The following is a 14,646-nucleotide window of genomic DNA, read 5'->3' as shown; positions in this document are numbered from 1 at the left end:
TGTGTGGGAACGGGGTGGGGGGGGGGGGGGAGAAGATGTATTTAACATTACATCATTTTTTTCAGAGAAATATGCAGAATCATTCTAATGTCTACATTTTCAAATACATAATAGCAGGAGCTTTGCAGTCTAACATAAAAAGTAGTCATAGGTACGGAGTCACATATTAAACCACATTGATACATACCTTCCATAAAGACTGCGTATTTTCTCCTCTTAACTTGGCTAGTGAAAGGGACTTTCCAGAAAATAAAACTAATTTTATTTAGTAATTTTAGACGCTGCTTAATATTAAGGTCTAGTCTACATTTAAAAGTATTTCCAAAGTAATTACAGTAGCTTGGCTATATTGGAAAAAGCAGTCTAGTACTGTAGCTATAGCAGTTAAACCAGGTAGACTATAAAATAAAAGCACATTTTTCTCACACAGTTGTGGAGCAATGAGACCTAAGGTCTGAATCTGGTAGGTTGGACCAAATGACCTCCAGACATGTCTTCCAACCTTAATTTTTCTATGATTCCATTCTATGGGATTATTATTTAACTGGTGCAGGAATACTGGCAAGCATTGGAAACAAGTGTGTATGTACCCATTTAAAAGAAAATCCATAGAATATAAGCACACAAAGCAGCACAGGCTGACCCCCTCAGGTTTTTGATTTCCTGTGAGTAATTCAGAATATAAAAACTACAAGATTGGTTTAGAAGGGAGCTACCTTATTTGCAGAATTAACAGGGATCTTTTATAATACACAAGTATTAACTACTTTAATAGGAAAAAAATAATTTGCCATCAAATTCATTAGTTTTCTCCCACACTTAAAACAGCCAAACACATTTATTTATACTTTGTGGAATTCAAATTTATTCCTGTAAGGCTTTTTTAAATCAGTATTTACACATCAGCTGTTCATGCTATCTTGCTGTGCTTCACCAAAAGCACAGCAAGATAACAATACTTAGACTTGTACTTGATATGCTAAAGGCTTTACACCCAAACAAGGAGTCAAATATAGACTGATACACAATGAAGTATTACTGCAGTTTCTAAATGGATAGTCATCCTTTATTTCAGGACCAAAATATACTCCCTCAAAATGTTTTATCCAAATGGCTCTGAATCATAGTAAAAACAAAACAAAAGACATCTGCTAGCAATATACCATTGGTACAAAATTAAATAAGTACTTAACACGCTGTCCTTTTCAGGGTCACAGTGCAGTCTATTAGGGTCTACAGATTTTCTGGTTTTTTTCCAGGGGGTGAAACTGTCATGGCTGTTGCCTTTTTAAGTAAGAAAAAGGCCCACTCACAAGCAATCCTGTGCTTCTTCAGAAATACTCATTCAGTCTAGAAACGGAGGATGATTCAAAACCACAACTACTCAATTTTCTAAAGGTTGTACAAATCATGTTGGGGGAAAGGGGAGAAAAACAATCTGAGCTAAAAATAAGTAACAAAGAAACATTATCGTTCAGAGAAGGGTACATTAGGTCAGAAGCTGCTTCTTTTTAACACCAGAAAGTCCTTAGAGCCTTCTGTCTGAAAACTGAAGGAAAAGAAGTCACCAAGTCAGGAGAGCACGTAAGTTGTTTGCTCAGCATTTTCTACAAAAGCAAAAAGAACTTTAGTCACAAACTACATGTCCTTGGTAATGTGTTTTGAAACTAAAACCAGCTCATCGTTGTTAACATCTTAAAGAAACAGCCAATATTATTTTATATAATGAATTAGCACGTACCATTAGACCATTCTCCTCCTTGTCCCTTCTCCACCCACTTCCCACTTCGCCACTTGGCCATTTCTGCCATCCAGTTTTATCACAACTCTGAAGTTATTATTTACCATTTCTAGAGTCAAGCTAAAAGAAACACTATTCAGTTACTTCACAGCCCTAGGAGCTGTCGAGGGGAGGATGGGCTCCCTTCTAGTCACTGCAATGCCTTCATGTGTCATTAGAAAAGGTCATACAGTAACACATGAAAAGATCAAATACTGGTCTATGGAATTTAAAATTAAACTTCATAATATAAAGAGACAGTGACATTTAATACACAGTATATTATATAGATTTTTTTACATATTTATTATACATGTTACAAAGTCAAATAGAGGAGTAAGTAGATTAACCTGATGAAAATTAAGAGTACAATAAAGCTATTTATACATTTACATTAAAAGAAAAAAAAAAGAAAATCGATGATGTTATATACTCATAAAGTACTAGAACCTATGCAGGGGGAGAAATACTCCATCTACCATTATTTAGCTGGTTCATTCTAAGTCCCAGAGCCAGTGTGGGATTCAAGGATAAACGAATCACCTTCCAGACCAATTTAGGGAGAACGTCATAGTCTAAATTACTATGTTGAACTTGCAATGATAGAGAAAAACAAGCACATTTCTGTAACTGCTCAGGGCTGTCAGGCACCTCCGAAGAAATGGGCACGTATCATGGGGACAGACTTCAGCATCACCCCAGCAACACCTGGGGAGGATTATACAGCTTTTGTGCTTTAGGGGAAAAAAGTAAAAATGTATATAATTAAAAAAAAAAAAAGAGACAAGCAGTGACCTCCAATGCCACAGAGCTAAGAGCTAAATGAGCCAGAAATAGCTCCTAGACGAGGAAGTTGCTCCAATATAGACACCCAGGACACAGAGCAACCTGCACTTTCCTTCTTCTAACTCTGGTCACCTACAGACATTCTAACTGTACATTTCCAATTAATTACCTAATCCAACTGGAAATAATTCCATGGGGCAGAATGACTTCAGAAGAATGAAAAACACAAGTACAGCTATAATGTCCACCTTGCTGCTCTTCTGTACAGATGAATAATGTCCTGTAACAATACTGCACACCAACACATACAATCTGTAGTATCAAATTAAATGTGACTAAAACAAACAGACTGCAAATGATGCAAGAAGCTGCAGTTTAAAGACTTCAGCAGCATCTGCCAGTTCTGGTCACAGTTACAGCTAAACTGGATTTTTCAGGTTCAGTCTGTTAGAACTAATGTACTGCAATTTATTACACCGGAGAAATAAAAAAGTAAAAAAAAATGCTGAATTTAATTATCATATTAATTTATGGCTTAATCAGTATTTGGTTACAACATATATGTCTTCACTCAAGTATGGTAAGTAATTTCCAAATTTTATAATCTTTTACTTAGGTACTTGATGATACCTTAAAGCAACCTGTCAAAACCTGAAACCAGAAAGTTTCAGGAATCTAAGCTCAAAATCCTGGAACCATATATCTTAAAATATTTCAATTCAAAACAAAATTTCAAACACAGGAAGCTTGAGAAGCTGTATCCAACTCAGAACAAACTGAGTAGAACAGAGCACACAGTACCCTTAGAGAAACTGTTCTCATACTTAGCAAAACTGATTTCACAAATGAACTGCAAAACTTACACTAACTTTGAACTGACAAGAGAAAAATAAAGTACTAGTAGAGCAGAAACACAAGATACACATAACCCAGACTAATGCTAAACTTCAGCTAATTTTGTTTAGAGAAAAAGCTGTTACCCAGATTAATATCTCCAGTCTTCCCTCATAAAAACATCCTTCTCGTGTTTCTTTTCCAGGCTGAGTACAAATGTAATTTTGAAATTAGTTACAGAAACGTTCCTTCATAAGTCTGTATAGACGCTCAACAATTTCTTTGCTCTATGTGGGTACTACTCCATATGTTAATTAAGATCCTCCGTCACCTCTTGCTCTTTCATATGTAGGGACAGGATATTCAGCAACAACAAAGAGAAAGAAGCAAGAGATAAAATGAGTGTATTTCAGACTGTTTGACACTAATAAGGTCAAGTTCAGGTTGTACTTCAAGTGAACTCTGCTACTAAAAGGTAAAATGAAACTGCAGTATTGGAAAAGGGAGGTCTAAAATAACTACACTTTAAATGCAGTACAGAAATGTGGAAGCCTGAAAAATGAATTTTCAAGTAGCTTTTCTGAAACTCACTCCATTTCAGCTCTTACATCTTTTATTACCAGTTCTGCAAACCCTATCAGGCCTCCTCAGCAAAATTCTGTTGAGCTAAGTGCTGTGCAAAGAGACTCTGCCTTTAAAAGCTTAAAAATACCACATCCGCATCAGAATAAGCTGTAGTAATTTCTCTCTAATGAATTTCCTTCCTGTATTCCATCCTACCTATAAAAGGAAAACTTAGTTCTGCCCCTAATTTTCTATCTCATGCCACTCTTGCCTCATGTATTTAATGAGGTAGACAGGAACAGCCACACATGATCTGATAACCACGTACCACATCTGCTGCCACTGCCCTTCCATCGTCTCTACCCAAGGGGGGAAAAGCGCTCTTTGCATCTTTGCAGGAAAGGGTTTCGGCTCAGTAGGCTAAACTAGTTATTTATTTTTAAACAGTGCAATCTCAGCACAATTCTGGGTTCAAATATGGTAAACAAGTATGGGACAGAATAGAGAAATTCTTTACAGTCCCAAATTACAGTTTGGTTAACCAAAGAACTCCCTCAGCCAGGTCATTACTGATGTTTTCTTCCACCATCATTCCAAACGAACTATCTGAAGTCAGATGATTTTACTGATCAACGTCAAAGCAAAGATGGATAAACACACAACCAAAAGAAGCCTTAAGGTAACAGTCACAGCAGGGTTGTCCAAGTACTACAATATCTCATCATACAGTGTGATATAATAAATAATTATTAACATTCAGCTCAAGCACACACTCATTCCATGCTAGATAAATTCTGGACCATTTTATTAAAAACAATAATCTAAACTGTCTATTCAGCATAACTTCCTAGTCTCTATAATCATTTACTTGTTTCAAGTAGAATCAAGGTCTGCATGAGCTCAGCTTTCCATGAAAGCTAAGACATATGAAAGCCAACTCTCTAAAAACTCTTTTTCCTGGGGAAGAACTGAACCTGGAATGAGGTGAAACCTCATGAGGAACCTGGCAGGAGGGAAATGGCAGTCCCCATATTTGTATCTGCCTCACAGGATGAGTCAAGCTGACACATTTAGGTGTACTGGAAAAATAAAATAATAAAACCACAAAATAATCAAGGACACAGTTTAACAAATGCAAACTGGACTTAGCAGCAACAAAACCCATTGTCACAAAGAGAGATAAAAAAGCCATTTGTGTTTTGAAGACTAGAATAACAAAATTCAATGTTTATCAAAAACCAAGTAGCCAGCTGACCCTAACAGCTAGCAAGAATGGCAAAGATTTTGTACAATACCTAGAAATAAGAGAGAGAATGTATTTTAGAAGTTATCTTAAGTCATAATGAAACTCTTTAGGTAAAATGTTCAACATTAAATTATGTCCTGTAAACAGCACGAAATGCATATTGTGTACTTTTTTTTAGTTAGCAGGTAATGTGAGTGACTCAAAAGTATTTGGGGGATACTTATAAGGACATTCACAACTGGATTAACACACAAACACAAGCCAGTCTAGCAAAGCACAGCTCCTGAATCACAGGATTTCTTTACTGCTACATGAAGTGGGCATTTCTTCAGCACTGAGCAACAAGTTCCCTGAACACTCTGATAAGAAAACTATTTTACCATACATAAGCAATGTTGTTATCAAACAGAATTTTCATTTCTGGATATGAAAATAAATTTGGCATCAAATACTAGAAGAAATCAGTGAGATCTTCCAAGGATTATGGGGTGAACAAATTCTAATCCAAGTCACGTCAGCAGAGGTTATCCAACGGGACAACATATCAGTTCAGAGACCACGCTTCCTCTGTTATTTCATTTCACATTCAAAATTTAGAATGATATTCCTAAAGATGTTGTCATCTCAGAATGGATGAGAAATCGTAAATAAGCAGAACCCCAAAAGATAATTTATTTGATTGATAAGTGCGCAAGGATGCAACAGGCAATAAAGAGTAGATTTTATAGCTCATGCTATATATAGGGGAAAAAAAAATATATCATGAAGTGTTGGCAAGCCTGAAATAAAAATATGTTCATTCTAGATACTTCTTGAGTGACCAGAGGTCTAGAACCACTCTTTATTACCCAGTCTGAAATGAGAAATATTATTGACAACATTACAAAACCATTCAAATGTTTAATAACAGGGATCATGTAAATATCCCAAGTGTCAGGGAGACAAGTTCAAAGAGTTTTAATGAAATAAAGGTTTAAGAACTGGCCCCAGTTCTTACCAAGTTTCTCCCATAATTTGCTAAATGCTAAAAAAGGAAAAAATACATTAAAAATAATATATTCATAAACAAAAAGGGAATGTGAAGAATTTATAGTATCTCTATTACACACTAACACAACACTGAAGTGTATCAGAGGTGAGTGTAAGCTACAAGCTGGAAGAAGTTGAGTAAGAACTGCATTTGAAATACCTGGACACATTTTCAATGTCTGAAAAGACACAACCAATTAGGAGCAGTATTAAATTTGATATCATAGTAATGGATATTATTGTTTTAATACTAACTACTGTAAATACAGTAGATAACCAGAAAGACTTAACTAAACGGAATTAAAACATAGTTTTCTTCACTACTTCCACCATTAAAACCTTATAGTCTTGTACCATCAAATTTTGATTTTTGGTATGAAGCTTACTACAAGAACTAATTAAGGAACTTCAGATCACAGTAATTAGTATTTTCGTAAATAGCTAAAATAGCTTTGAGAAGTCAAGACATTTTACTGAGCAGGGGATAAAAACCTCCCTCTATAGCTGCAAATTGCTCAGCATAAGTCTTTAGACTGTCAGCGTCTCCAGGAATTCACTCTGTAAGTAGTGCTTACATTAGAAAATAGATGATCTCTACCAAACTATGAATTTTAATGGCTACGGTAAAATCAGCATGGTTGTGAATCTACTGGGCAGAACTGTAATTTAAGTGCAGCCCATGAGCAGTTAGTTTGGAAACAGGTTGTAGATCAGCCAAACAAAATTAAGTAAAACAAACCTCAGCAAAATGCACTAGATGTGCTGAAAACTCTTTTTTAAATTATTAACACCTACTCCTATACAATCCATGGTACCATAATAAAAAGTCCAAATACAAATAAAGGATGTAGAAACCAAAGCAAGCTCCATATAGCACTTTGCTCTTCTAAACTAGTATAAGATAAATATAATTTAATTCCAAGGTCTTAACAATTAAAAGCTAAATATAACCATGAAAAAGGTAGTGCACTGCAAATTGACTTGTGTTTGGGAGATCTGTGACAATCTGATTAAGAAGCATTCGTCTTAAGGAAATCAGCACATGCACTATCACCAATTACACAGTACTATGTAGGCAACATACAAACCAGATTCTTTTCTCAACAAACACAAAAATTTCTTCAAATCCAAGGACATATCTTAAATATTCTTAATGGAAAAACAGAATCATTTCATTAGTAAAATATCAATGTATACAATGAAAATCTTGTACACATCTTAGGACAGCTCTTTTTGCAGTACTTTATGATTTCAAGACTCCTATACATTTCTTGCCTTCTCAAATAAATCAGAAAAACCCTTCTGAGCTTATCTTAAAAACACAATTCTACAACAGGATTCAGCTTATTCCCTTAAAATGCTGTGGTTCAAAAACAGGTGTAGTGTATGTAACAGATGTAGCATATGAATAACCTCCTCACCTTAAATGTGATTACTCACAAGCTTAATGTTACATGTAAATTTAAGCATTCCATGGAATCAAACACTGGCTCAACACTTCTGTGCTGCAAATTATACCACCTTCAGACCATGAGATATTCTTATCCAGAGATTTCCAGATCTTGCCACTTGTTTACAACAGGATTTGATATTCTACTCCAAAAATACAGTTTCTCTCTCTTCCTTCTGCCTTCTAAATCCCTAAAATCCAACAGCCTATTTTTAATATCAACACAAACTACCACATGACATTCTGGATTAGCACTTAATGTCTCTATATGACTTATTTCTCGCGAGTTCATAGTCTTGCTGCACACATTTTGTTGAGAAAGGCAGGGCAAGTTGAAGTTATTCTTCACATTACTCCATGAAATCCATAGCAAATAGGCTTCTCCACAATACCAAACCATGCAGAGATAGCCTCTATTTTCTTTTCTTTAAGAAGACGTTACCTTTTTTGCACTGTATTGCTCTAATCGTTGCTATTTCCCAGGATCTTAAGATGTCAGCAGGATTTTGTTATAAATCGCCTAAACAGGAGAATCTGTAACTTCCTAAATCACATCGTTTATAAAAAACGTCAGCTTCTGTCAAAGCACAGAAAGTTCTTTTAAAGGCATAACTTCATTTTATGGCCCAAGCCAAAGGAAACAGTTGTCCTTTTTTCTGCATGGTTCATCCCTGGCACTCTATCATTTTCAAGAGTCTCCTTTTTTTTCTGTCCCAGCAAACAATAAAAATTTAAGTTTTAATGTGCTCATTGCAGTCCAGGAATTTCCTCAGTTCCTACCAGTTTAATGAAGCTGTGAAATATGTTACTCTGGAGCACAGATGATCTGTTTGCACAGCTTTCAAAGGATAACTGCACCAGTTCTGAAGCAAAAGGAAAATGTCTATTCCTTCCATTTGTATGGCCAACAATAACTTCTACATTCTGACAGAATCGTGTGTACACTGGCGGGGAAGGGGAGTTTCAAAATATTTTATCAGGAAGTCCACAATCCAATAAAATGCAGGCGCCCCAGATACTGATCCAAACTGATGCGCAGGATTTGACTCTGAAGTTCAGGGCTGCTGTTTCATTTTTTAAACACAGTTAAGAGTTATTTTTTTCAACCAAGAACAACAGTTGTATTTTTCAGCATAGATGACCTTAAGAGATGTGAACAATTAGCAAACAGAATTCTCTTGAAGGAGAGAGAGCAGTAATATTTTTCTATCCAAAGAGAACTCAATACAGTAGAACACTGGGCCTGTAACAATGTACTCATCAACATTAGAATATTCAATGCACAAGAAAAAACTCTATCTTATTTACATTATACTGAAAAATACTCCAGTGGAAGGTATCTCATGATCCACCTGACAATGATCTAGTGGTCTCCTAAGGACATTTAACTGAAAACAAATTGCATCTTTCACTTTTGCAAAGAGAACTCTTTGTAGAATTTAATGGAGACAAGTAACTCCTTATGTATCTACTGCCCATGTAGCAATTCAGGCGAGAAATTTTTAGAGAACAGTGAAGGTAAATCCACAACACATGACTAAAAGCAACACAGCTTTACTCTCACCACCAAATTACAAAATGATATACCACCACAGCTTGGAACTGGGTTTCTAAGAATCCCCTGTTCATTTAAAAGAATAAGTAACTTATTTTTTTAACAACTTTACTTCCTGTCTGTCAAAAAATTATTTACAAGCATTCCATATCATAATTTCATCAGCAATATTATGATCTCAGCAGTCTATCTCTCTGTATTAGCACTGAAGGATGTTAATAGAAAGTATTTATTTTAAAAGTATATATGGCAACTGGAAGCTTAGCTTTCTTTGATGAAGGGCTGAGAAATACAGGACTCTAAAGATTTCTAAAGTATATATTAAAAATATATTTCTTTACTCAGCAGTATTAGCTCTCAGTAGAAGATGTGGGTTTTATTTACTCAAATCATCTCTAAATGTTTTACAAATCAGAAGTAAAACACTAACAGCTCCATTACTAGTACCTGCTCTTCTTTCCCCCATCACCCTTATTCACACATTCTAAGAAATCAGCTAAAAGATGAATACACAATGCAGATACTACCAGATATTTTGACTGATTACTCACATCATACTCTGCAATTCAGGTGTAAAGCTTGTTGATTTTCTTCCACTGCTTGAAGAGGGAACTGCTGACATCGGGCTGGCCACAGTGCTGCTCATCTGGGTAAACAGAGAAATAACAGCACTTTACAATACTTGTATTCCATTTCCAAGAGAGCACATGTATGCTTCACACTATGTATTTAAAAGGAAGAAAAGATATTTGGAGTAACATGGCAAGTAAAGATTCTGCATGCAAAAAAGAAGCCTATGTGAAGCACTAGAAAACTTGAGTTGATGTTTACTGTAACCTAAGTATTGGAAACACACACTAATTCTAAAATATTATTTAGAAGTACCCTAAAAAGTACTAGTGGAAAAGCATTAAGATAAAAACACCACTATTCCGGAATAGATGGTATTCATAAACGCCAGAATCTCTGCTGTCCGATCATCCTCTTATATTCCTGCATATCCTAACCACCAGTAAATCACATCCGCACCATCTCCAACAAAGCTAAGAGGAGTAAAAGAGATTCTTGGAAAGAGCCAGCTAAAACTTGATGAGCACAGAGATCAGAAACTTCTTTCATTAAACACCCCCTTCACACACACACTACTTAAATTCTTAAAACAAAAATGCATTAGAAAGAGTGAGACCTGACCACCATCATAATACTCATAGCACTGAAGGTACTGTCTTTATACGAAGTATTTTTCAGCTTTTCTAAATAAATTTTTCATTCAAGAACTCCAAAGCAAACCCAGGACAATTTTACTCTTATTCTATGAAGTAATTAATAAATCTACATTTTCATCTTTAATAATATGCAAGTCAAATGGCTTTGAACTGTTTAATTTAAAAAAAATTAATTTCGTGAGGGACTGAATAAGCAAAATTTAATTATGGAAAACTCTATATGTAAAAGGGAGTTTCATTTTTCCCTTCAAAAAAATTAATAAAAAAACTGCATACTATGTAAGTCCCCCGATAAACAGGACATATTGCCGCTATATTTCTTAGTCTTCTAGTTTGTTGCACACTAGTAACAATTGAGTTGTACTGCTCATTTCTTGCACCATTAGTAGCAGCAACAATAAAAGCTGTATGTCGATATATTTTGCTGTGCTATAAGAGATCCTTCCTTTCTCTACTTTAAAATTCAAAGGATAAGATTGTTTTCTAGAATAGAAATCTATGCCACCACTTCCCAGGGCAGCCTGTTCCAGTGTTTGACCACCCTTTCTGTGAAGAAGCTTTTCCCAGTATCCAAAACCTCCCTGGGCACAACCTGAGTCTGTTTCCTCTTCTCCTATGGCTTTGTACACAAGAGAAGAGTCCGACCCCCACCTGGCTTTCTCCTCCTGTCAGGGAGCTGTAAAGAGTGACATTTTCCCCCACAAGCCTCCTCTCCTCCAGGCTGAGCCCCCCCAGCTGCTCCTCACCAGACTTGAGCTCCAGACCCCTCCCCAGCTCCGTTCCCTTCTCTGGACACTCTCCAGCCCCTCAATGTCCTTCCTGGACTGAGGGGCCCAAAACTGAACACAGCACCCGAGGTGTGGCCCCAGCAGTGCTGAGCACAGGGGGAAAATCACTGCCCTGGTCCTGCTGGCCACACTGTTGCTGGTACAAGCCAGGTACCACTGGCCCTCTTGGCCACCTGGGCACAGCTGGCTCACATTCAGCTGCTGTTGACCAGCACCCCCAGGTCCTTTTCTACTGAGCAGCTTTTCAGCCACTCTGCCCCAGTCTGCAGCACTGCACGAGCTTATCATGATTTAGGTACAGCACCCAGCACTTGAACGTGTTGAACCTCACACAACTGGCCTTGGTCAATTGATCCAGCCTGTCCAGATCCCTTTGTACAGCCTCCCTACCCCACCCAACTTGGTGTCATAAGTTTAATTTTTCTATTAATGCTTTCATGTAGATTATCAGACTTCAGTTCATCTTCAGGCAGATTCTAATTTAGTTCCCCATCCTGCAAGCACTTATGCACATGTGTAACTTGAATCACAAGTTTGCTCCCACTCAAGTCTGATTTTAATCACAGATAGTTACACACAAGGCTAAAGTGTTGTCAGGATCCTGCCATAATCAGCAGTTACCAGAGTCATCTAACCTAAACACTCAAATTAGTGAGCTTAAAAAAGAAAAAACAAGTTAAAACCCTCTGTAACATAGAAAGGTGCCAGTATTTATAGGAAAGCTCTGTATATCCATGGGAGTTAAGAGGAAGCTGCCATGGTATCCACCTTAGCAGAAACAGCCTAAAGATTTAGAAATGTATATGTATTTTGTTTTTCATCATTTGATTGGGACTAAGTATGCTTAATTTTAGTAGCTATATATTCATATCCAATACCACAGTACCAATATTCCTAAATAGAGAATTAACACTGTATTCATTAAAAAGTAACATTCAAAGTTTTTTTTTTTAATTTAGAGTTTTTTAAAACTAATTACATCACTTGAAGCATATAAGTATTTTCTTTGAACATCCATAACAGACAATGTGCTTTATCCATGAGGTTCTGTTCTGCTAATTTATGAAGCATTCTCCCAAAATTCCCAAAAACCATGGGGTCAGTTCCACAGTTGCCTCCTCACAGCATAAGACCTGTGATTCATGCATGTCCTATTCTAGAGCAAAACCTCCTTTAGGTTCCTGCCCTCCAAGGGGCCAAGAACAGTTTAATTAAAAAAACTTGAAGGGCTGTACATCTCAGTGGTTTGAGAGCTGAAAGCTTATCAGCTACTGCTTCACTAAAAACTTGGGTCTTCCTATTGCAACCAAGTGATTTAACTTTCAAATCAAGCAGGTGTACAGCATTTTCTTGACATAAAAAACCAACAGCTTGTCAGGCTTCATCAGACCCTTAACAATAATTACTTCCACAGCCCACATTTTGTTTGATGGTCTAGATAATTAACTTCTTTACACATCAAAGTCCCATCCTCCGTATGTTCTATTTCCTTTCTTCCGGACATTAAAAAAAAAAAAAAAAAAAGATCATTCAAAAGCAGAAGCACTCTCAAATCAATTTTCTTCAATAAGTACAGCTATCATGGAACTGAAAAGCCTACAGTGATCTTCAATGGGTCGATATACTGTATTTGTTTTAGCTCCAAACTGAAATGCAGCTGTTCGCCATATTCTACAAAATGAATTCAGATGTTCAGATTAGGTCACAGATTATTTCAATGTGCTGCATTTTAATCATGAACTCTAGCAAGAAGATAACTTCTGATTAACACTATTTGGACTGGTAATTATGAGTTCTTACCCAAGTAGGTCCAGTTTTTATAAATTCTCTTCTCATCAGTAAAACATTGCAATCAAATGTATAGTAAAAAACACACATTAAAAGGTATATATTATCACATATAAATGTTTAAAAGCATCTACTGTAATCTCTATGTCTTTTACATTGAAGAGTCATAACAGAAAACACTTGTGCCATATGAATCAGCAGAACAAAAGTTATCAGTTGAGGGAAACAAATTTTAAGTCACTTTTTATCAAGTTTAGGTCCATCTCTCTCACCACAGTAATATACCTGGGCAGATTTCTGTTTCATAACCCATAACCCTCCTTCATATCCATATCCATTCTGAAATTACCAAGCAATATTAACTTACACTGACTTTTCTAAAATCAGTAAGTGATCTGTATAACCCACGTATTTATTCAAGATCCAGCTGAGAGACATAAAAATTGGAATTCCACTGCCCCTAAAACTTGAATTTGATAGAAGGGTTATACACTTAGGCAATATCCCATACTATATTTAAATACAAATATATATATATAAAATCATATCCCAGAATGGTTTGTCTTAGAGGGTATCTTAAAACTCATCTCAGTCCAATCCCCTGCCAGGTGCAGGGACACTTTCCATCAGACCAGCTTGCTGAGGGCCCCATCCAAGCTGGCCATGAACACTTCCAAGGGTAGGGCTGACACAGCTCCTCTGTTCCAGTGCCTCACCACCCTCACAGCAAAGAGCTTCTTCTCTTTATCTAATCTAAATCTCCCTGCTTTCAGCTTAAAGCCATTCCCCCTAGTCCCATCATTGCACACCCTCTCCAGCTCTCTTGGAGCCCCTCTAGGTACTGGAAGGTGCTGTGAGGTCTCCCCTTCTCCAGGCTGAATAACAGAGACTCAGTCAAGGCTTTTGAAATACTACTCAGATACTTTCACCAATCCCCACTGTTGAAATGTCATACGAAGATCTAGGAGAAAGATGCATCCAAACAGTCACTACAGAACAGTCCTCTAACAGACTGCCTGACAGCTGATCTAAACTCACTCAGGAAGAGCAAATGTTAACAGTAATACAATTTTCACTTCACCAAAAGTAAAAAAAATACATAAGTCTGCACTGGGTTAGTTTAAAATAAAAGTGGATTCGCAGAGATTTTATCTGATGTCTCTGTTATACACTAAAGAAGGTGCAGGATTACCAAAAAATGGCAGTGTCCCTGCAAAACCTTTTACACTTAACACAGAGAAGTTACCATTACAATGATTTAATTCATCAAGCATACATCTAACGTGGTTATCACATCAATCTTCTCATAAATACATTTTGCATATAACCTGAAACCATGCAAAAATTTAAAGACTGACAAATTTTCATTTATATAAACTCAAACAAAACAGGAAGAAAAGAAAAGCCAATATAACTATGAATTAACACAAAATTAAAATTAATCCTTTTGTTTTCACACCCTCTGTTTCAGAGTAATTAGATTAACTAGTCTGTTACCGCTGAGTATTTCATGGCCTCACCAGTGACAAGAGGGTATATGATAAGTCTTTTAGGACTGGAGATGTAAGAACTTAATTAACTACAGGAAATAACATATTTT

The 14,646-nt window shown here is 36.4% G+C and overlaps 1 protein-coding gene across 3 annotated transcripts in view; it reads right to left on the bottom strand.

Moving 5' to 3' along the window:
• Positions 1-14,646, bottom strand: part of SUPT3H (SPT3 homolog, SAGA and STAGA complex component) — a 247,162-nt gene that overhangs the window by 227,139 nt on the left and 5,377 nt on the right. For all 3 annotated transcript variants that reach the window (XM_008641901.2, XM_017744983.1, XM_017744982.1), the window contains exon 2: positions 9,796-9,890. In XM_008641901.2, the coding sequence (XP_008640123.2) occupies positions 9,796-9,890 (95 nt within the window). The remainder of the gene's footprint in view (positions 1-9,795; positions 9,891-14,646) is intronic.

Source organism: Corvus brachyrhynchos, unplaced genomic scaffold (genome assembly GCF_000691975.1).
Source record: "Corvus brachyrhynchos isolate BGI_N302 unplaced genomic scaffold, ASM69197v1 scaffold116, whole genome shotgun sequence".
In the NCBI taxonomy this organism is placed as follows: Eukaryota; Metazoa; Chordata; class Aves; order Passeriformes; family Corvidae; genus Corvus; species Corvus brachyrhynchos.
Note: the sequence above shows the minus strand (reverse complement) of the source record. Positions and strands in the feature narration are given on the sequence as shown.